Source organism: Labeo rohita, chromosome 22 (genome assembly GCF_022985175.1).
Source record: "Labeo rohita strain BAU-BD-2019 chromosome 22, IGBB_LRoh.1.0, whole genome shotgun sequence".
NCBI lineage: Eukaryota > Metazoa > Chordata > Actinopteri > Cypriniformes > Cyprinidae > Labeo > Labeo rohita.
In genome coordinates, this window is record NC_066890.1 from 21647925 (window position 1) to 21672123 (window position 24199).

A 24199-nucleotide genomic window follows, 5' to 3' on the forward strand; every position below is an offset into this window, starting at 1 on the left:
ATCTGGCAAGCCTGGACTACCGACACAACAACTGACTCATTCAGAGCGTATAGTGAGTCGTTGAATCAAACTATTTGTTCAAAACACTATCATTCAGGAACAAAACAACAAAATACTATTGTTATTTACTGAAAAAAAAGACAGATTAACAGACAATACTGTCTAAAAAGTTATACTGTCTCTTGTATAGAACCAAACCAAATTCTTCAAATGGGGTGGCAAATGGCAGAATTTGTAAATTAATATTTGAAGTTTAATATGCTATATCCATTAAAATTTAAGCTTAATTCTGATTCAAAAAACAAACAAACAAACCAAAAACACTTATATCTGTGGTGGAGACAGTAACACCATAGACAAATTAGCCTAAATCCAGACTTTTCTCAAATGGAGGCTGCATTTGTGATGATTTCAACATCAGGGGTCAGTTTGGAAATATTAATAAGTATGTATTTATCAAAATTTTGATTAAAATATCTCAGATCTGCAAGTTATCAACGTAACACCACAGACACAAATAAAGTGCGACATGAAATGTTCAGAAATGTAGCTAACTTTAAGAAAAATAATAAGAATGTACTCACCATGCACCTCTTAGATCAACCAGCACCTGCAATGACTTTTACACATAGTCCAAATAGACTTGCCCCTTTTTTTAAAGGGGCGACATCCATTATTGTAACACCACAGGCATGAATTTGGGGGACACAACTTTTTTCTTAGATATAACAAAATATGTATTTTTTTTTTTTTAAATGTAATAAAACTGTACATGTTAAATAAAATCTATATTCACAATATATCCACTTTATTTATGTTAAAAATGTTATATTGTCGCAATTACATTCCATGATAGCGGTATGGCGGGAACATGCATATTTTGTTACAAATGCAATCTCTCAAACTCAAATATTAACAGTAACTATTAACAGTGCACAAATTGTGTTTACCCTACAAAATACAAACATTTTATGATTTATTGTTATTTAAAGTTTATTTAAACTGTTGTAAAGTAGAGGGACACCACTTGCCACCACAAATAAAGAATGACCCGGTCATTGACTTCTTTAGTATGGAGAAAATAATCATGGGAAATATTCAAGTCAAGCTAAATGTCAATAACAGTCCTTGTTGGTCAAGTTAACTTATTTAACGTGTAGTTTTTCAAAGCTTTTAAATGGCTTGACTAATTAAATGTAGGCTACTGGGAGTAACTGTCATAACTGAACCTTACAGCTACTGCATCAGTGCCTTGGGTGGAGGCTTACGTGATCTCCTTTCTCTCTCTCTTTTCTTTTTCCCTCAGCCCACCTCCTTTGAGGAGTTGCCTTGCCCCTCCTACCTGCCCATAAAAGTGGAAACCATGCTGCCTGAAGCCGTTAACTACATTTCTCCTTCTGTCTTCTGGATCTTCTTCCTTCACTTCTCACTCAGAGAGAAATAAACCCCAAGGCAGAGACAGAGAGAGGCCAGGAGAGAGAGAGGTAAGTGCTGTACATATATAATGCGTTTTGCAGTTTAAAAAAGAAAGAAAGAAAACGAGTTACTTGAAATATTGCTCTAAATATTGATCTGAATGGGAGTGTACATGCAAAGCAAAATAATATCAGTTCATGATAGATGTTTCTTGTCTTCATGTTTCCGGTTGATTTTTTTGGAGGGTTATCCATCATTTTGGATTTGCCTGTATTGTGAAGTAAATGCACATTGCCTCAGGGTTACCACGGTCTGGAAAAACATGCAAACATTAAGAGATTTTGAAAATGCCATTTCGAGGCCTGAAAAAGTATAAGGCATTTAATAAAATAGTATTATTATTATTTCCCCACCCAGCAATCTTGGATTGTAAACTATTTAGATGTTCCTCAAAAAATTTGGAGATAATTTCAATATTAGGTTCTAGTCAGGTTTTTTTTTTTTTTTTTTGTCTTTATTCTTTTTCATATTTCAATTCCAGGTCAAGTTCCTTGTTGATTTCATTGTTTTTTAAATTAAACATATTGTGATAAAGCATATGATATGTAATAAGATTAATTATACATTAAAAATTATGGAAATTTACACTGTGAATTATTTTCAGTACAACAGGTATCTTTTTATTATTTTATTTAATATCTTGAAATATTAATTTCCAAGCTTTTAAAAAAGTTTAAGAATTTAATAAAATATGAAGAATAAAAGTGATGAATGGACTTTTTAAATGTAATTTTTTTTTTTTTTGTATTGTTTTTGCTAATATTTATTTTAGTATTTTTTAAGTATTATTTTATGAAGTATTTTGATTTCCAGGCACAAAATAAGTTATGGAAATAAAAGTTATCCTGGGGTGTTAATATATATATATATTAACACCCACATTAACACAATATAATAACATAACATAATAACATAATATATATATATTAACACATTATATATATTGTATTTTCATTACAGTAAGATTCTTAAAAAAACAAAAACAAAAAAAAAACATGTTTTTGGTAAATTAATTATACACTTTAAAAAAATAATAATAATAAATATCTTAAAATTGTGATTTCCTGGCCTTTAAAAAAAGTTTAAGTATTTAATAAAATATGAAGAATAAAATATTAAGAATGGTGACTTCTTATTGTGATTTATTGTTTTTTTTAGTATTAAGTATTATGAGGTTAAGTTTTGAAATAAGTTATGTTATGCTTCTATTTTTCACTTTTTTTTTCTAGTTATCCTGGGGTGTAAAATATTTAATAAAATATGAAAATATGTAAATTAGTTAAAAAAAATAATGGACACTTTTTTTTTTCTTTTCTTTTTTGCTATTGTTTTTATTAGTATTTTTTCTTAGGATTGTTTTTAGTATTATTTTTTTTAGGTATTGTGATTTCTATGCCCTAAATAAGTTACGCATGAAGTTTTCACTTTTTTTTTTTTCTAGTTATTCTGGGTGTAAAATATGTATTAAAATATGAAAAAATATGAAAATTGGTAATTAATTATAATTTTTTAATCTTAAAATTGTGATTTCCAGGCCTAAGTATATAATAAACTATATAATATGAAGACTGGACATTTCTAATTGTGATCCCCCCCCCACACATTTTCTTTCAGTTATTCTGGGGTGTAAAATATTTTATTGGGAAGTATTCTCTGTGAATACACTAAAATTATTTTTACAATCACAAAAATATTTTGAAAAGTTCAAAGAAATTCATTAGTTTAAAGATCATTAGTCAAAAAAACAAAACAAAAAAAAACATATTTTACTGTTTATAGTTACTGGTATTCTATTCTAATTTAGGATTTTATAATATTGAATTATAAACTCATTACCCACACACACATACATAAATATATAAATGTCATTTATTTTAATATGTATAAATAACAAACTTAAGAACACTTGAACACTTTTTGATTTGATTTCGGACTGAACATAAGTGTGGATTCATATCCTGCTGCATACCACACCTGCCGTTGTGCAAGAGTCTTTATCCCGCTCTTTATCCAGCACGCTTTGTATATATTTATGAAGCCACATTCACTTTAGTTTCACTTTGATTATCCTGGCACTGGGCATCGCTGTGACCCGGAGGGCGGCTGTGTACAGTTTCCCCTGTTTCCTACAGCGATCAGTGCTGATGTTATGTCTCCAGGGTTCAGATGATCCATTCCTGTGGGCACACGAGCAGCTCTGGACACTGAGGCAGGGCTGTGATGCTTGGCATCCTCTCCTCTTTCCTTTCCCCTCTTGATCTATTTCTCTAGTCCAGATGGACTGAAAAAATGCAGGTCTTTCCACTTCTAAATTGATTACATTTTCAATGCAGTTTGACCAGTCTGTGTTTGTAATGATGATCATTAGTAATAATAATTGTTACAGCCTTCAAGGCCACACTGTATTGGTATTCCTCAAACAAAATAATAGGGTCTCTGTGTTTTATTTATTATTATTATTATTTTTTTTGTTCCCCCCAAGCCTTCTTAATAATATTAAGGAAATTAGTGATTCTATTTCATATTGCAATTCAGTTCTGGAATCTTAATGATTCCATTACTGGTTCTTTTAGTATTTAAACATTAATTTATTAAACAAAACACAAACACATACACATTGAAGATAAATGACATAATTGGTATTAAATATCTTAAAATTGATGTGGTTAGTATTTTTATCAAAATATAAAATTATATAGATATTATATATTATATTTTAGCACTAACGTTATTAAACAAAAGTAACACTTTTATTTTAAAATTGTATTTTCAAGGCCTGCAAAAAACTAGTGTATTTATCAAAAAGAGTTATGGAAACGTCTAATGTATTTATTTATTTATGAGTACACTAAATTTATTAAATAAAAATATAATAAATAAATAAACGACCTAAAATTGTGGTTTCAAAGCCCAGAAAAATAAGGGTATTTAATTAAAACTAAATACACTAGAGTTATTTAACAAAAGGTACTTTTTTTTTTTTTTTTTTTTTTTTTTTTTTAATAAATGAATGTTACATTTTTTTTTTTTTTTTAAATATTTCAAAATTGCAATTTGAAGGCCTGGAAAAAACTAGGGTATTAAAAAAATACAAATAGAAAAAATAAATAAAAAAAGAAATTATGGAAATTTTTATTGTATCGTATTGTAATGTATTGTATTTATTTATTTTGTTTATTTATTGAGTACACTAAATGTATTAAACACAAATATTACCATTTTTGATAATGTATAAATAAATAAATTAATAAATAAATCATTTAAATAATAAATAAAATTAAATAATAAATAAAAAGCTACGAAAAAATAGTGTGAATTATGAAAATTTGTATTGTGATTTAGTTACAACAAACAAACAAACAAATAAATAAAGATTTCTGAGCCTATAAAATCTGAGTACACTAAAATTATTGAGCAGAAATAACACATATTTTTGGTAAATTAATGTTACATATTTTTTATTAAATATTTTAAAATAGTAACTTCAAGGCCTGGAAAAGCAAGGGTATTTAATAAGAAAAATAAAAGTAACAGGAATTGTAAAAAATTCTATTGTGAATTATTATTATTATTTTTTATTATATAAATATAATAAAATTATGATTTCCAAGCCCGACAAAAAAGTCAGGGTATTAAAAAAATCTGTGTACACTTAAATAAACAACAACAATAATAATAGTAATAATAATAATAATTATATATATATATATATACATTTATTTTTTTTTAATTACATGTCACTTTTTTATTTAAAGTATTATTTATTATAAGGAAACTAAATAAGCCTATCAAGTCTATAAGTACACATAACACAGTGTGATACATTTTGAGTTACGGTGAAGAATCGTTCGTGATTCTGATTCAGTAAATAAATCATTAGACCCCTGCATTTGGTTCTGGTGTTTTTTTTTGTTTGTTTTTTTTTTAAACCAAGTGGAATCAGTTCAGAGTAGCAACTTGTTCTCCGTTCTCTGAGTTGTTTAGATGCTTAGCATTTTTTATCTCCATGCAAAAACCTGACAACCCTGCTTTCTCTCTTCATTATTTGGATCTTTCCTGAACTTCTAGATTCATTAAACAGTCACAGACGCAGCTTGACCTGTAAATGCTCCTCCAGCTAATAACACATTGATGTTTTATAACTTTGTTTTTTGATCTGAATTAAAGCCACACACTCTTACACAAAAAGGAGATTTTGTAGGATTTCGGGTGGATCGGATTGCTTCGTTCCCATATTATTTGGAAGAAATAAACTTTTTTTAATTGTTATTTAATAGCACAAACTGTAGTTTGGATCATGAATACAGCTATTGTCCTGACCTCTACCTGAAGGCCAAAAGCTGCGTACCGTACAAATCTTCTCATCGTAGACTATAGAATTACAGGTCTTCCCTGGCAATAGTTTCTCATGTCAAATCAGCATCGTACTGAAACAAGAACACCAAAATGTGGCGGACTAACGGTCCTCTTTTTAAAGAGAGGTTTGGCTCGCCACTTAGATTCGGTTTCTAAGACGCCAGATATCTGAAGGGCTGACAAGACTCTGGGCTAATCGCAAATGGATCCATTTATCATGTGGACTTTCTCTGGAAAAAAATGGAAAAGCCCAGAGTTAGATCACAGAAGAAGCAGTTTGATCAAATATCTGGTATAGATATTTGTTAAAAGTCTGCACCCTTTAAATATGGAAGCATGTTTCTACAACTTGTTTTTTTTTTAAGTAAATGCAACTTTTTACCTCACAATTCTGACATTTTTCTCACATTTGTGAGTTTATCTCTTTGTAGCAAGCAGCTGCAAGTTATAAAGTCCAATTCTGAGGGGAAAAAAGACTATTTTCTAACAATTGCAATTTTAAATGTAACTGGCAAGTCATAGAAAAAAGTAAGAATTGCGAGATGTAAATGTGCAATTCTGAGAAAAAAAGAATTGAGAGATATAAACTTGCAATTGTGGGAAAAAAGTAATTATGACATGTGAATTCACAATGGTAAGAAAAAAAGCAAAAATTGAGAGATATAAACTCGAAATTGTGAGAAAAAAGTATGAATTGTGAGATGTAAATTTACTGGTGATAAAAAAAAAAGTAAGAATTGCAAGAAATAAATGTGCAATTCTGAGAAAAACGTCTGAATTGAGAGAGGAAACTCGCAATTATGAGAAAAAAATTAAGAATTGTGAGATGTAAATATGCAATTCTTAGAAAAAAGTATGAATTTCAAGATGTAAATTCACAATTCACAAATTCACAGATATAAACTTGCAATTGTGAGAAAAAAGTAAGAATTGCAAGAAATAAATCTGCAATTTTGAGAAAAAAAAAAAATCTAAATTGAATCATGTAATTTTGCAATTTTGAGAATTTGCAATGTGAAAAAAAGGTAAGAATTTCAAGTAGTAAATTCTTAATTGTGATTCAAAAATAAGAATTGAGATGTAAAAAGTAAGAATTGCAATAAATGTGCAATTCTGAGAAAAAAGTCTGAATTGAAAGAGAAAAACTTGCAATTGTAAGAAAAAAATAAAGAACTGTGAGATGTAAATTTGCAATTCTGAGAAAAAAAAATCAGAATTGAGAGATATAAACTTGCAATTGTGGGAGAAAGTAATTATGAGATGTAAATACACAATGGTAAGAAAAAAAGCAAAAATTGACAGACATAAACTTGCAATTGTGAGAAAAAAGTAAGAACTGCAAGAAATAAATTCGCAATTCTGAGAAAAAAAAATCTAAATTGTGAGATGTAATTTTGCAATTTTGAGAAAAAAGTAAGAATTGTGAGATATAAATTTGCAATGTGAAAAAAAGGTAAGAATTTCGAGTAGTAAATTCTTAATTGTGATTAAAAAGTAAGAATTGTGAGATGTACATTCATAATTGTAAGAAAAAAAGAATCGGGATATAAACTTGCAATTGTGAGAAAAATGTAAGAATTAAGAGACATAAAACTTGCAATTGTGAGACTAAAGTAAGAATTACAAGATATAAATTAGCAATTCTGAGAAAAAAAGTACAGTAAGAATTGCAAAATATAAATTCGCAATTTTGAGAAAAAAGTCAGAATTGAGATATAAACTCATAAGTGTGAGAAAAAGTAAGAATTGTGAGATGTAAATTTTCAATTCTGAGGAAAAAAAGTCAAAACTGAGAGATATAAACTTGCAGTTGTGAGAAAAAAGTAACAATTGTGAGATATAAAGTCAGAATTACTTTTTTTTTTTTTTTTTAATTCAGTGGCAGAAACAAGCTTCCATATTTACAGTATCACCACCAAAATAAAAGCATTGCTATTAGGACAATGATTTAAAATGACAAATTGTCATGCTCATTTCTTTTTATATCAAAGAATAGCTACTTATAGCTACTAATAACTGTTTAAATTGTTGTTTGAATAATGTTTGTACATTTCTAATTGTGATTTTATCATTCACATTTGAATTTTGACTTGGAAATGAGCAAATACACTTACCACAGACTTCATATGCGGATCAGTAAACTATTTATTTGTAAAAGCACTGCATAATCATGTTAAAGCTAATCATTTATATTCATATTCAATATTCTTAACCTTTGAAGATTTTTTATGACATCACAATCAGAACATGACATCACAACATGACTAAAAAAATGTTAGTTTGCTGTTATCGTGGAGTTTAAATTCTTGACTGTCTGACTCTGTCAGTCAGGTCTCTTTTTTTGGTTTGATCAGTGTGGAATCTGTGGATGCATTCACAGAATCAAAGTATAGCGAGTGTGTGAAGGCTGAAAGCCACTCGCTTCAGAGCGTGTGCAGTACTAGAGGATGTGGGCTCGGAATCTGACACATACACTCACAAACGCACCAGCGCACCTCTGATCCTGGCCTGTGTTTGCTTATAAATTGCCAGCATCAGTGTCCAGCTGGAACAGAGTTATCTGAGGCCATCTATTAGTGCTGATAAAGTTCAGAGAATAATTACCCATTAGGAAATTGATTGCACAGATTTCACTGGTGCATATTTGGGAAAAAATAAAAAATAAAAATAAATAGTGAAATAGAGTGCAGTAACCCATTCCCTGGATTCCATGCCTTTTGAGAACAAACTATTATTTTATTTTATTAAAAAAAAAATTTTTGTTTAAATGTTTTAACCAAAAATTACAATAGAAACAACTGTGAAAAACCAACTGCTAAATATTTAGGTCAAACAAAATTATATTATACATGGTTATTATACTTTTTTATACCTTATAGTATCAGATATATGTATATATCCAATATATATGTATATATTCAATATTCTATTTATTAAAGCCAAGTATGAATCTCATCAAGTTTGTGTATTTAAGCATTTTACATTTATTCCAAAATAATAACTCAAGGCAGTAACAGTTTAAACATATATTTTATTTGTGAACTTATGTTTATCTGTTCTTTTTAATAGTTAACTTTAACTACTTTTGAATTTTTCGGAACATCAGTCATCAAAGCTCAGTAAATATTGGTCACAGCCATGAAGATATTTCACCAAGCTAATTACTCACTAACAACTCCCACAATTCATGTTTATATGCCATTTAAAGTCTTATTTTGAAGTAAAAAAGTGGTTATATCTAAGTGTGTGGGTTGTTTACTTCTTAAATTAGTCTCTCCATTAACGCAGTTACATCGCTAATTCACACTGAATTGCGAACGCGGAACGCGCGCGAACACAAGAGGCGGGATTTATCGCGTGAACCAATCATAGTCGATCATAGCCAGTCATATCCAATCATATCGCGATGTTGCCTCCTCTCACGTGACTTTCCCCCATTCAATCCTTGGTCTTCTGTTGTGACTTTACCTGCTGGTGTCGCTGTCGGTCAATGTTTCTTTAGAAAAACGAGTGATTTATACACTTGTTAATGTTAGATTTTATAATACTGGAGTTGTTTTTATTTTTGTACTGATATATATTTTATGTGTGTGTGTGTTTTTATTTATTAACAGTGTTTGTTTTATCACAAGGCACACAAACGATACTACCAGAGTCTGTCTGGAAGTTTTGGTACCAAGTGCAGGAGATGGGAAAATATGATTTTCTTAAAAGGTCAGGCATAAGCTTTCCAAATTAAATAATACCAAAAAAAAAAAAAAAAAAAAAAAAAAAAAAGAATCGAAAAGTATTTTTTCCTGACCTTTCCAGGCACAAATGGCACTCATTCCATTTTTATACAGGAAACAGAAAAACTTTCTGCTACCTCATCATGGTTTATATACTGCCCAAAACCTCTTATCCCCCATAGACTCAAACATATGGTTACATGAAAAACTTCCCTTCTACCTGAGAGAGAAAAGCGACTGTGTGAGTTACTGAGTGAGCGAGAGAATGTGTTTTACAGCAGGCAGCAGTTCTGGCTCACGGTCCGTTCTGTCAGCTGATTCTGCATTCCGCTGTCCTGAGGAATAACTGCAACTCAACCTCAGTGTATTTCAGCAATATCACACCAGCAAGAACGCCACTGCACTAAATTCCAAAACATTCACATTCATGCATTTATGCAAAGCGACTTAGGTCAGGGAGCCAGCAATATTCATAATATACAATGCCAAGTTTATTTGACAACAAGATTTCGAACATATATAGAACCTTTTGTGCATTCGAATGCTTCCACAGACGTTAAAGGTTCTTTTCGGAATCACGGATACCAGTTAAGAACCTTTGTTTTCAAGAGTGTAAGTAAATGTGTTTCTGTTTTGTGAGAAAAATGTCTTGAAACTTTCTCACTCTTCCCATTTCCAGAGAAAGCAAATCCTGTAGTAATTGGTAGGCTGGGAACACGAAGCGGTGTGGGTGGGTGGGTGGATGGGTGAGTGCAGTGTTGAGAGTAACGCATTACAAAAGTAATAATATTACAGTAGTATGTTACTTTGTTGCTGGAACGCAGTAATATAACGCATAACATTTGTGTGAGATGGACACACTCCCGTTTTATTCATTTCATCAGAGAAAAGAATAAGAATGCATAATCAGGTGCAATCTATGTGCGACACCAAACTCTCAACAACGAGAAACTGGACAAATAACTCCCGGAAACACCTGGACTGGTGCCACTAACACTATAAGCTAACGGAGAGAGAGAGAGCTGCGGGGTCGGAGAAGAGAAAGAATGCAGCGAACGAGCGTAGACAAGCAACAAAAATTAAGTTAAACTAAAAATAACAAAATTTGTTTTTATCAAATCATAGTCTATATATAAAATGAACGAATACGCGAAATATATTTAACTTAAATAGCCTAATTAACAGATTAACACAACGAAAGGAAAAGATTGAGTTTGGTTCATGTTTATGTGGCGCGGCGCTCCACAAAAAGTTCACGGAAAGAAAAACGAGATGACAAAAGTAAACACACGGCAGTTTCGAATGATCTGTATGGCCGAAAATGACTGAGTATTTTTTGTTGTTGTTTCCGCTGTTCGATCGCGCCGGCGCCTCACGCACACACATGTATTGCAAACGTTGCAGCATGTTCATTATTAGAATAAAACACAGTCAACCAAACATATACAACACTGATTCATTAAAATTGTGCGTACTGCGTAGTACCGTGCCGTTCAGCCTGAAGTTTGGCCAAATACATATTTGCTCATGTGAGGATGTTTTTACGCGCGTTAAGTACAAAGCCTGGTTTACTAATAAATAATAGTTCAGAATTCAAATACATCGCGAATATGGAAATATTTAATTGGATTCATGCCAAATGAGAGAGGTAGGCTGCATGAGAACAACGCGTTTGCTTTCAATTTCGCTTTAAATTAGTCTAATTCGTTTTGTTCCGAAAACCGTTCAAAATAGTCTACAGGCTAGGTATTGTGTTTATTGTTTGTACATTATAACATTTCGCTTTATTTACCGGCATCTTTTATAAATGTAATAATTTTGTGCTATCTGTGTTTAAGTAACGTTAATGTAGACTTACATACCGGTAGCCTATCTGAATATGATTTTATAATTTTATGCTATATAGACCTACCTCGTTACCCTCCACTGGATGTATAATGAGCAGCAATAAACTACATATTGATATTTTATGATGCCTAGTCATACTTCTGTGGATATTTTGGTGAAAGTAACTCAAAAGTCGTGTAACGCATTACAGTTCAAAAACAGTAATATTGCATTGTAACTAATTGCTTTTAAAATACAGTAACTATAATATATAATGTATTACATTTTGGAAGTAACTTGCCCAACACTGGGTGAGTGTGTGGCTTTTGGCATCTTCTGCTGTTTACTGTCAGCACGTCATTATCACCGTCATGCTGACTTTAAAGAACCGTAAAGTTCTTTAAATTCGGTAGCCAGATCCGAAACAGCAGCTCCAAAATACTGCATCATGAATCCATTTGTCAGCATTACGAAAAGCAGAACCCTAAGCTTACCCTCTCTCTTGTTTTAACTGTTTATTCATTTTCAGACACTTTTATTGAAAGTGAGTTACATTACATTCAAAGTATGCATTTTAACAGTTTATGCATTTCCTGGGAATCAAACCCAGTTTGAACTACAGCAATGCATCATTCGCGTCCATTCCATTTCATTGGGTTTGGCATGTTGCAGATGCTTTTTTTCCAAAGTGTCTTCTGGTAATTTCATTACATTGACTATCACAATCAGCAACTTGGTGAAAGAGTGCAGGGTTCCCTTTTGGCATGATTTTTCATGACTTTTCCATGGTCTTTCCATCCATTTGTATTTTACTAAATAATTTTAAAGTGTAAATTTTAAAGTAACTTTAAATTTATTACCATTTATATGTCAGGTAATGGTATGTCAGTTTGAACTTATTTATACTTTTCTCTCCAAAAAGATGACAAACATCTTGATATTGAAATGTGGCTTAATGGATAGTTTGGCAGTTTTTATCCTCCAGTTAATAAATATTTTAGACATTAGCAAATTCAATATTTTAGAGCATAGCATAAGTAGATTAATGTGTGTTCAATATAGACATATTCATGATACAGTATATGTGTCAATGACGTATAAGGCTTTTTGACAGGCCAATTTTAAAACACAAAAATAATATTATCTATTGTGATTGTTTAAACATTAAGAATTAAATGAATGAATAAATGAATTTTTGATTTTTCATTCAGATGAATTGGTCATAGCCTTAAAAAATGTCATGTGGTGCGATCATGATTTATATTAAAATGAGCATTTTTTAGATGTTCTCAGTAATTAAAGTGTTTAGAAACAAAGTATTTACATTTCTTTTGAGTTTTTGTAAATAATGATCTCATATTTTAGTTTTATCATTTCAGAGTTGCCTTTTTAAATGTAGTCAGCAGACTTATTTTTCCTGTAAATTGCATAAAACTGAAAAAAAAAAAAAAATGAAACACCATTCACTTAAGCATATTGTAGCAGTGATCCATATTTCAACACAGAAATTAGATATTTTAATTAGATTTACAGTTATTGCTATTACTGGTCGCACCACATGATGAGTGGTCGCACCAAATGACACAAATACCTTATATAATTAAAAATCTATTTAAAGAGACGTGTGAAAAGTGCAGCACGTGGTATTAACTGCAGGCATTTCTTTAGCCCCATTTATTTCTGAACTTTTCTCAGTCTTGGCTGCTTAATTGATCTGACCAATCATAATGCCAACCAGACAGGAGAGTAGATTAAAGTTGGTGGACTTGAAAAATGCTGTGTATTGATATCTATCAGTTGAAACAAGATACCTTCTGATGTTCATTCATGTTTATTTTGTGCTATAACTAGTAAAGATGAAGAGATGATCGGTTCATGTGCCGCTTGAACTAATTTGCCGCAGCGATCTGTCAGGACACATTAAAGAGCCACAAAACTGTATTTGTTGTTTGAATTTCTTTAAAAGAAAAAAAATGACAAAATTTAAACTCTGAAACTTTGTTTCATACCAAAAGTAACCAGCTCTGTCTTGTATGTTGGTGTGTTGTCAGTGTTCTCTTTGCCCCATGATGTATTTTTCACTGCACGAGAACACAAGGGTCTTTCCAAAAGGTCAATTTGGAGTAGTGGGAGGTTGCTGGCTCAGATTCTGAGATGACAACATGAACATCTTTTTTACAGAAAATGAAATCTGGAGTTTGTGTTTGACTGGTCAGAATTAATATGTTACCTATGGCGAGTATTTATTTTACTTTGCTTGGCAGTAAAATCTGGTAAAATAGATCAAAATAGCTATTAATAAATAAATAATAAATTACTAATAAATGCATAATTACCAAACTAAACTAAAATTTTTGGCCTTTTTTTCATATTGTACAAGGATTAAACATAAAATAAACATTAAACATAAACATAACATCTGAAATGACCCAAACTGCATAAAAAAATCTATTTTAGATGATTCTAAAATAAAGTACTTTATGTATATAAACCATCAACTGAATATAAAAGCACAAAAACTGCCAATCTTGGACAAATATCTATAATGAAAACACTCTGCAGTGGTCGCACCACATGAGATTTCAAAATCAGTCAAAATTTACAAGCACAGAATTGGCCACCTAAACAAAACAAGCTAGTTTCCCGCAAAAGGTCACTATGAAATTTATAATAAAAACAAACACTACATTGTTTTTTAGAGGTCATACCACATGATATCCAAATGTGGTAACTACATACCAGACATTAAAAAGTTTTTTTTTTTTTTTTTTTTTTCCCCCAGTATTGAAAGAGAGTTACAAACTTGCTTGATGCTTCCATAGCTTATTGGCAGATTGGTAAATGGCCTATCTTTGAATGGATTGCAACATAAAAGTCCCAAAATGGCAGTTTCTTGATGGTTGCACCACTTGATATTTCATAAAATGGATATCATCGGACAAAGTTTGTTTGTATATTATGATGGAAATATAAATACAAATGCTTTGCAATTTTATACAGGCTAAAAAACACTTTGGAAATCATGCCAAATAGTGCAGAAAATTAATCTGAAGAAATTTAGGGTCATTTCAAAGATGTTTCCAAAACCACAGTTATGGCCGAACAGTCGCACCACAAGATATTTTGACACTTTGAATAACAGAAAAATGACAAATAACTAATCTTCTTTGAAAAGTTAAAGTGGGTCCATACATGGGAGAGGTATATATGAGGTTTTAATAATTAATTTACCAGACTTATTGTGTTTTCATATTCTGATGTTTACAGTTTTAGTATTTATTTATTATTTTATTGTTATTTCCTGAAAGTGTCTCAGTGCCTTAGTATAGGGTTCAGATGCCGGACCAACCCCCAATTTATGTTTAACTGTTGGACAAACTTTGAACAATTTAATTTACACTTAAAAATGTCTAATTTTCATGACAAAATGGCAATGGCACCTCCAAAATAATAACTAAAGGCAGTAACAATTTAAACAATATATTTTATTTATGAACTTTTGTTCAGCTATTCTATTTAATAATCAACTTTTAAGTATTTTTGAATTTTTTGGATCATCAGTCATCAAAGCTCGGTAAATATTGTCCACAGTCATGGAGATTTACTTTAAATTTCACCAAGCTGATTACTCACTATGTTTTCAGGCCATTTTAAGTCTTATTTTGAAGTAACAAAGTGGTGAGGATTTATCGCATGAACCAATCACGATCGAGAGAGAGACGGACTACTGCTTTAAATTTACCTGCTGGTGTCGCTGTTGGACAATGTGTCTTTAGAAAAAAAGTGATTTATACACTTTGTATATTTAGTTTTAATTTTTGTACTCTAAATTTGTTTCTCTTCCAATATTTTGAGGAGGCACTGTCTCTCTTGCCTCCTCGGAGGAAACGCCCCTAATGTCTCATATATATATATATGAAACTTATAAAAGCTTCAGAGGTGAATAGGCTAAAATAATGTAGGGCTCAGCACATAACTTTCTTTTCATGCCAGCATTGACTATATGGTTGACACCCAACATGTTCTTCTTTATTTGTTTATTGTGAATTGAAGTGAAACATCTGGAAGCAGTCAGAAAAGCAGGAATGGAAATTTGATTATATTAGAATCGGGGCAGGGCGATAACAGAGCTGTGGCATGAAACCAAGCAGACAAACGCTGCGGTTGTAAAATATGGCCAAAAGAGTGGAGGAAAACATTGGTTCCTGCTCTCTACAGTGGACGTGTAGGGTTGCTGTTGTTCCATCATGTGGTTTTGACCCTTGCCTCTCAACATATTTCTTGTTTGACCTTTAGCTTCAGCACCGAAATCTGTACCACGATTTGTTTTTCTGTCATGCTTGAAGATCCAAATGTAGGCTGGAGGGAACATCGTGAGAAGCTTGTTTCAGCCTTGTGAATTTGATAAATAAGCATGGAAAATTAACCAGGCCAGGTTGCGAGTTGTTGGGTTCAGAATGAACGGAAGCTTAAAGAGCCATGTTTTTTTTTCTGATGACCTCTTCTGAACTGCTCCTCTTAGATTGTTTTGGCATCTCCTTGGTGATTTATGCTGGGTGGGTACCACGGATGCGAGCTATTGATTATGGTATTCTGTATCACTTAATATTTTTCAGACATGGCCAGCAGTAATTGAGAAGTGTTCCAAGGAAATGAGGCTGTTTTGATGCCCACAACATTTTTGGATGTAGAACATTGGATGAACGTTAACTTCGTTTTGCCAGTCTCGTCGAACACAGAGAAAGAGTTGTTTTTCCAAAGTTAGAGTTCTAGGCTGTACATAGTCAGCAATAAGAATGACACAAGATCCTCTGAAAACAAATCACTGGGTGGAGTTATAAATTAGGGAGGCCTGAGGAATGAAATCCATTTCTGTGGAATGAAATGTTTGGTTTGTATTCGGTGCCCACTGAAAGAGGGAACTAATGAATGAATCATTGCCAAAGGATGTGATGTATATCCTATGGAAAACTATGAATGCCCCTTAAAAATAAGTAACTATCTATTGAATAATTTAGTTGCGAGTTATGATTTAAAAAGGTGTACGTTCTCCCCTAGAGAAACTAAACACAAAATAAGGTTTGAACCGATGATACTGGAGATGAGAAAGAGGTGGAAAGTATCTTTGGAGTCACAGTCAACCTGGCCGGCCGCATCCCAAGAAAAATGGTTTATGTGTTACTTTGTTTTTTTGTTCTATTCGTGCTAGATCAGTCAAGATCTCCGTTTACAGTAGCTCACAAAAGGAAATCAAAGCTCTGGCATCCCACCCACACACTGATCCCAATACGTCTGTTTGTATTAGAATCAAAAACCGACTCCCTAAAAAGCATTCCAGCTTTTAAGATTTTTCCACGCTCAATCAAACCAGGATGCCCCCTCCATTCCAGGGTCGGCTTTGGTTTAGGCTCACGTTTTGGATTTTCGCACAGCTGTCGGCTGGGTGCTAAAACGCCAACGCTTTGTAACTGAGTGGCTGGGTTTCCCATTCATCAGAGTTTCAGGACAGACCTGAGAGGACGTGGCTCTCAAGACAACAAAGAGTAAGGAATAGATTTGTTTGTGCCATAGTGTTCTGATAATTAGGCAGCAAGATTATGTGTGGACTTTGCATTTGTGTAAAGTTTTTTTAAGGAAGGCATCACGTGATGGCAGTCTACATTTTTGTGATTCATTGGTGTTATCGACTGATGATTTTTAAGGTTTATGTCTGCTGCACAAAACACTGTAAAACATTGCATTCGGATAAGAAACAATACTTATAGTTTTCTTTTTATTCTTTTTGGGGGAAAGCAAACTGTTTGCATTCCAACTGATTTCAAAGGCAGTTGCTCAGGATTATCTGCTGTCAGATGGTGTACTTGTAGTTAAGACTTCTTGATCCACAGACAAACTTCCAACCACTGTTCATAGGTGAGCAGTTACTGACCTCTAGTGGTCATGTTGAAGTATAACAAATGTGTTACTTGTGTAGAAAGTCTGTTAGTGCAAACAAAATGAGCTCTTTTTAACGCATAATTAATAGGGCTGTCAAACGATTAATCGCGATTAATCGCATACGAAATAAAAATTTATATATACACAAGTACAAACACATTTATGTATATATTTAGGAAATATATGAAGAGTTCAGATGCAAAACCAACTAAATCCATCTGACGCCTTTCTTTAAAAAATGCATTTTTATCAGGCTCAGATGTATAGGTTTCTATGTAAGTACTGGTACTTCTGATTGGTCTGAGGCTGGAATTTAGTGAGTCTGAAGTAAAAGTATTTTATGAACGTATAATATGTGTCGAGAGCATTCACTCAGTATCATTATCTCATTTTTGACAGAGATGGCTTTTAGCTGGTTTTGCATCTGAACTCTTCATATATTGTATTTATTATAATTTTTATATAATTTATATTATATATAAATAACAATATTGTGTACATAACATATTTCTCTTAAATATATACATTAATTTGTGTGTATTGATATATACATAATAATTACACACAGTACACACACATATATTAGGCAAACTTAAACTTTTAATTTCTCTGCGATTAATCATTTGACAGCCCTAATAATTAATTTACTGTTGGAAGGTTTTAACGCGGTTCATGTGATGCTAATTTGAATTTTGATGGTCATTTATTCTGTCGGTGACTAGACAAATAAACATTTGACAAGGACGTTTAATAAAAGAAAACCAAAAACTGTTTTGTACATGATGATGGTGCTTTTTTCTGTTTAATGCATGTATTTTATTTGTAATTTATGCATTAATTAAAAAAAAATATATTGAGACTTTTCATTGCTCTGCTGTGAATTTGAAGGGACAGTACAGACTTTGTATGGGCAACATATTATATGTGACCCTGGACCACAAAACCAGTCGTGAGGGTTAATTTTTTTTGAAAATGAGATTTATACATCATCTGAATAAAGCTGAATAAATAAGCTTTCCATTGATGTATGGTTTGTTGGATAGGACAATATTTGGCTGAGATACAACTATTTGAAAATCTGGAATCTAAGGGTGCAAAAAATCTAAATATTGAGAAAATTGCCCTGAAGTTGTCCAAATTAAGTTAGCAATACATATTTCAACTTAGCAATACATATTTCTAATCAAAAATTAAGTTTTGACATACTTAAAGTAGGAAATTTACAAAATATCTTCATGGAACATGATACTAACTTAATATGCTAATGATTTTTTTTGTTGGATCAATTGATTGATTTTGACCCATACAATGTATTGTTGGCTATTGCTACAAATATACCCATGCTACTTATGGCTGGTTTTGTCAAATCTAAAAAAAAGGCAATAAAATAATAATAACATTAATCTTCTTTCAGAAATAAATAGTTGTTATGAAACTTTATTTACTATAAAACATACATCTTTTAGATGTCACAACGTCCTTCCCACTTAAGACCATTTATTGAAACAAAAACAGCTTGTTCTTCCATAACTTGATTTGAGACAAATGAATACATGACTCCAATTTTTTTTTGGATAAAGGCTTATTTGGAATTTTAACACTATTCTTAACACTATTATGCAACCATGCAGTAACAGAAATGTTCCCAAAAGCATTGTGGATAAGATGTATTGACATACTAAGCACTGTAGAATCAATGCAATTATTTAGCAATTAGAAATGATAGTTGATTGGTCAGTCATGAAAAGGAAAAATGACCGTCCAGATGTCAACTCTTCAACCTGACTTTTCTAAAACAATGTGCAAGGCACGAAAGTGATTTCAGGCCGCATGTCCACCAAAGCGTTTTTTTTTTGGCAGCTGAAAATGGCAGGCGCTCTGCTGAAAATGCACAGCTGTGAGCGCAATGTTTTTTTCGCTGTGGTTGCAGTGATATGGAATTTTTGCTAAAATAAAGGCAAACACATCACAAATTAAATGTTTCTCTAAACAATTTTTTTTTTTCATAACAATAATATTGTAGTCCTGCAATTCCATCTGGTAAAGACATAAATACTCAGAGACGAGCAATATTGTCTTCTAGTACAGGGATAGGCAACATCGGTCCTGGAGTGCTGATAACCTGCAGAGTTTAACTCCAACCCTAATCAAACACACCTGAACAAGCTAATCAGGGTCTTTAGGATTACAAGGGCTACTGGCAGGTGAGATTTTTGTTCAAGGTTGGATTTAAACTCTGCAGGACATCAGCACTCCAGGACCGACATTGCCTATCCCTGTTCTAGTACAGGAAGGGTGGTCAGTATTAGTCCCGCCTCTCCTCCACTCTGATTGGTTACCTGACTAGAAAGTGACAGCGACGAGCACAGTGTTTTACTCAAAGTTACATTCTTCAACTCTGTGCTGAGAAAAAAACTACTCGAACGCTCAGGTGGACACGCGGCCTCACTACACTTTGGTGTCTGCCCTTACTGCTAGCTTTCCGGTATTTTTCCCAAGACTACTAACCTTCTCTTCTCTACTCCATTCCACAGGACATGGCTGGGCCTCTCCTCTCTGCCCGCTTGTTTATACTGGTGGAGCACTTATGTCTGCTACATCATATCCATGCAGGGGCATTTTATGGTCACAAGCCACTGCCCCAACAGCACCAGCCTCTGCCACAGTTACCTCCTATGTCACATGGCAATGAGGGGATACCCCAACACCATTACCATGGAAAGGAAACACCACACTTACCATATGGAAATGAGATGCCCTTGCTTCCACAGTATGCAAAAGAACGTCCACAGATACCCATGCACATGGGTAAACCTATTTTAGGAAAAGGTTGGTAATTTTACAAGTTCTTTTATAATTAAGTTTGCTTACAGCTTTTATAAAATCATATTCATTTAGAGCAAGGGTGCTCAACCCTGTTCCTGGGGATCCACCTTCAAAGTTCAGCTCCAGCCCTGATCAAACACACCTGAACCAGCTAATTAACCTCTTAGGTAGCATTTGATAATTACAGACAGCTGTGTTGGAGCAGGGCTGGAACTGAACTCTGCAGGTAGGTAGATCTCCAGGAACAGGATTGGGCACCCCTGGTTTTGAGACTACATGAAATCTTGGTACTCAACTGCAGATGAATGCTAATATACGAGTTTGGCACATGCACAGTACCACCTAGTAGAGCTGTTCTGTCTCAACAGTCAGCTTGCACCTGTGCTTTTGTAAGCGGACTGTTTGTGCAGTCACAAAAATTGGGCTGGTCACGGACAGGATGCATGGATGTCCGCGGAGACTTCTGATGGCAAAAATTGCGTCGCTAGGACAGTGCGTGGATCATCACAGAACGGGGATAGCCAAAGTATACTTTAGGATTAAATAAATAATTAATTATTATTAATAATAATTTGTTACATTTGTAAAGCTCTTTACATGAAAAGGGATAAATCTCCTCAACCACCACCAATGTTTTGCATCTATCTGGATGATGCAGCCATATTGCCCCAGAACCCCCACCACACACCATCTTATTGGTGGAGAGGAGACAGAGTGATAAAGCCAATCAGTATATATGGGGATGTTTAGGAGGCCATGATGGTCAGAGGGCAATGGGGTATTTGGCCAGGACGCCGGGGTTACACTCCTACTCTTTTTCGAAAGACATCCTGGGATTTTTAATGACCACAGAGAGTCAGGTCCTCAGTGTAATGTCTCATTCGAAGGATGGTGCTTTTTTGACACTATAGTGTCCCTATCACTATACTGGGGCCAAAGGTCCCAAACAGACCACAGGGTGAGCACCCCCTACTGGCCTCACTAACACCTCTCCAGCAGCAACGTAGTTTCCCCAGGAAGTCGCCTATCCAGGAACTAACCAGGCTCAACTATGCTTAACTTCAGTGGGCAACCAGTTTCAGGCTACAGGATGATAAAACGGCGATGTTTACAAAAGCTGTCAAAAAGCATTTTTTAATTTTTTAATAGTTTAACCTCTTGAAGCACCTGCCATTTACTTTTTATTCAGTTATTTCAACATGCTTTCAAGTAGTGACTGTTATTGTGACCATGACTGTTTTTCAGGTGAAACCATTCCAAGAGGAGAGAAAGGTCCTCCTGGTGAGCCTGGTCCAATGGGACTTCCAGGGCCTCAGGGCCCTCCAGGACTTCCTGGTCAAGGTATCCCAGGACTTACAGGTAAACCTGGTCCTCAGGGTCCACCAGGACTCCCAGGATTTGGAAAGCCAGGAATGCCAGGTTTACCAGGAAAACCTGGAGGTATAGGTTTACCTGGACCGAAGGGTGAGTTGGGACCAATTGGTGGTGAAGGGCCGATAGGAATGCCAGGACCTCCAGGTCTTCCTGGGCCACATGGCTTACCAGGTGTGTCGAAACCAGGTGCGCAAGGACTTCCAGGACAACCTGGAGCTCGGGGAGAACCTGGACAAAAGGGCTTTCCTGGGATCCCCGGTATTCCAGGGCCAAAAGGTGAGAATGGGATTAGCCTCCCAGGACTGCCAGGAATAAAGGGACTTCCTGGACCTCCAGGACCACAAGGACAAGTAGGACAACCTGGTATTGGCAAACCAGGACTGAATGGACTACCTGGGGCTCCTGGAGGCCAAGGTAAACCTGGTGCACCTGGGGAACCAGGATTGTCAGGAGTCCCAGGGGAGAGAGGACCACCAGGACAACCAGGACTACCAGGCTTTGGCAAACCTGGTTTGGATGGCTTGCCAGGGAAACCAGGTCTTCCAGGTGGAAGGGGTGAGCCAGGTCCTGCTGGTTTACCTGGTGGCCCAGGCTTGCCTGGTTTTGGCAAACCTGGATATCCTGGCCCTAAAGGTGAAAAGGGGCATGGTGGTTTGCCTGGCCCCCAAGGCCCAAAAGGTGAAAAGGGTCATGGTGGTCTTCCTGGAATGATTGGACCACCAGGACCAAGTGGCCTTCCAGGCCCTCCTGGTCTTTTGGGACCACCTGGAGGCATTGGCTTTCCTGGTCCAAAAGGAGAGGGTGGTGCAGTAGGACCTAAGGGGCAATTTGGTCCAAAAGGTGAACCCGGGCCTCCAGGACTTCCAGGCACTCCAGGATTTCCAGGAGAATTGGGGCAACCAGGACCTAGAGGCTTACCAGGTCCCTTAGGTCCTAAAGGTGAAAATGGACATAAGGGCTTACCTGGCCTACCGGGAGTCCCTGGAAAGCCTGGTGCAAAAGGTGAAGTTGGATTTCCAGGAGAGAACGGTCATCCAGGGCCTATGGGAATCCCAGGATTAATGGGTCCAGCAGGACCAATAGGCCCACCTGGTCTACCAGGTCCAAAGGGGGAATATGGACCACCAGGAAAACCTGGAATGCCAGGTGAGGGAAAACCTGGGCTTCCAGGCCCATTAGGTCCACCTGGTATACCTGGACCAGGTGGACCCCCAGGTCAACCTGGAATACCTGGTCCTCCTGGCCCACCTGGCCTACCAGGACCTCCTGCTCAATCTCCATTTATTGGACAAATCCTTCCTGAGACAGGTCCTGGTCTAGATGGGGCAAAAGGTTACAAGAAAGAAAAGCCCGGAGGAGCCTTTATTGGTAGGAATGGCTTAGAGATGCCTGCTTTTACAGCTCAGCTGACAACACCATTTCCTCCAGTTGGGCAACCTGTTGTCTTCAACAAGATTTTATATAATGGCAACCAGAATTACAACCCTCAAACTGGCATCTTCACTTGCAAAATACCTGGAATTTACTACTTTGTCTACCATGTTAATTGCAAAGGAAATAATGTGTGGGTGGCATTATACAGGAACAATGAACCAGTTATGTATACATATGATGAATACAAAAAAAGTTACCTGGATCAGGCATCAGGGAGTGCAGTGCTGCCCTTACAAGTTGGAGACACTGTTCATATCCAGTTACCATCAGACCAAGCTGCAGGACTTTATGCTGGTCCATATGTCCACTCATCATTCTCTGGGTATTTGTTATATCCCATGTGAATTTGTGAAAAAAGTCACTCATAAAATCAGTGCAACATTTTTCTGAAGTAAACTTGGTATGTGCCATCAGTACAGAGCCACTTGTTATGTCTGAATAAAAAAAGTAGCAATCCATTGGGGTATGTTTTTATAGCATATTGTGGAACAGTGGCTAAGGAATATATAATGAGAGGATTTTAAATGTATGTTTTATGCATACACATAATTACATAACTGAAACAGTCTTACAGCATCTTACATAATCCATTCATCCATATGATTAGCACTTTGTTATTTATTTGCATATTTCCTATTGTTTGACAGTATATTGATTGTATATAGATTGGGTTTCATTGACTGCATATCAATGTAAAATGATGTGATATTGACATGTCATAATGAAGAATGTTAAATTGTTGGTTATGCACTACTTTTCTGCTGTCTTAGTTTATCATTGTGCCATCTCAATGAACTTCAAGAGAGTATCTGAAATGCCCTGAACCTTATATTTTAGGTTCTTTCACACCCAACTGATTTGAGAAGATCAAACCATGGTCACTCATCACTCAAGAGTACTGATAGTTAGAAAGTATGATATCATTATATGAAAGTTGATAAGGCCACATGGACACTAAGTTAAATTTAAATATTCTTAGGAACCTCTCTGTAATTTATTTTTAGTTTTACTACTGAATGACTAAATTTGTATATGTGCAAAAAGATGGTGAGGCACAAAAAAGAAGGAACCTATTCATTGTTATTTTTGACAATGGTGCTAAACTGTTAAACAAAGATTTAATGTCATTGTTGTTGTTTTTTTAATAAATTGAATTGACTGAAGTTGTGTGGATTTGTAATTAGGGTATTCCACAAAAAATAAAGAATCCCTGCTTTCAATCTTTATGCTGACTATTATTT

General features: G+C 34.5%; 1 protein-coding gene across 1 annotated transcript; it reads left to right on the plus strand.

Annotated features, from left to right (window-relative positions):
* Positions 1-1374: 1374 nt before the first annotated feature.
* On the plus strand, positions 1375-24182 carry col8a1b (collagen, type VIII, alpha 1b). Its single transcript, XM_051095671.1, has 3 exons — positions 1375-1484; positions 19859-20153; positions 21396-24182. Exons 2-3 carry the CDS (start codon positions 19862-19864, stop codon positions 23300-23302), a joined length of 2199 nt encoding a protein of 732 aa, XP_050951628.1. The 5' UTR covers positions 1375-1484; positions 19859-19861; the 3' UTR covers positions 23303-24182.
* Positions 24183-24199: the final 17 nt, after the last annotated feature.

What these genes read in the sequence shown, in the direction of transcription:
- col8a1b (XM_051095671.1), top strand. Translation starts at nt 19,862, where the DNA reads ATGGCTGGGCCTCTCCTCTCTGCCCGCTTGTTTATACTGGTGGAGCAC. An exon ending in TAAACCTATTTTAGGAAAAG is followed by an intron (nt 20,154 to 21,395) that starts GTTGGTAATTTT and finishes ACTGTTTTTCAG; the next exon opens with GTGAAACCATTCCAAGAGGA.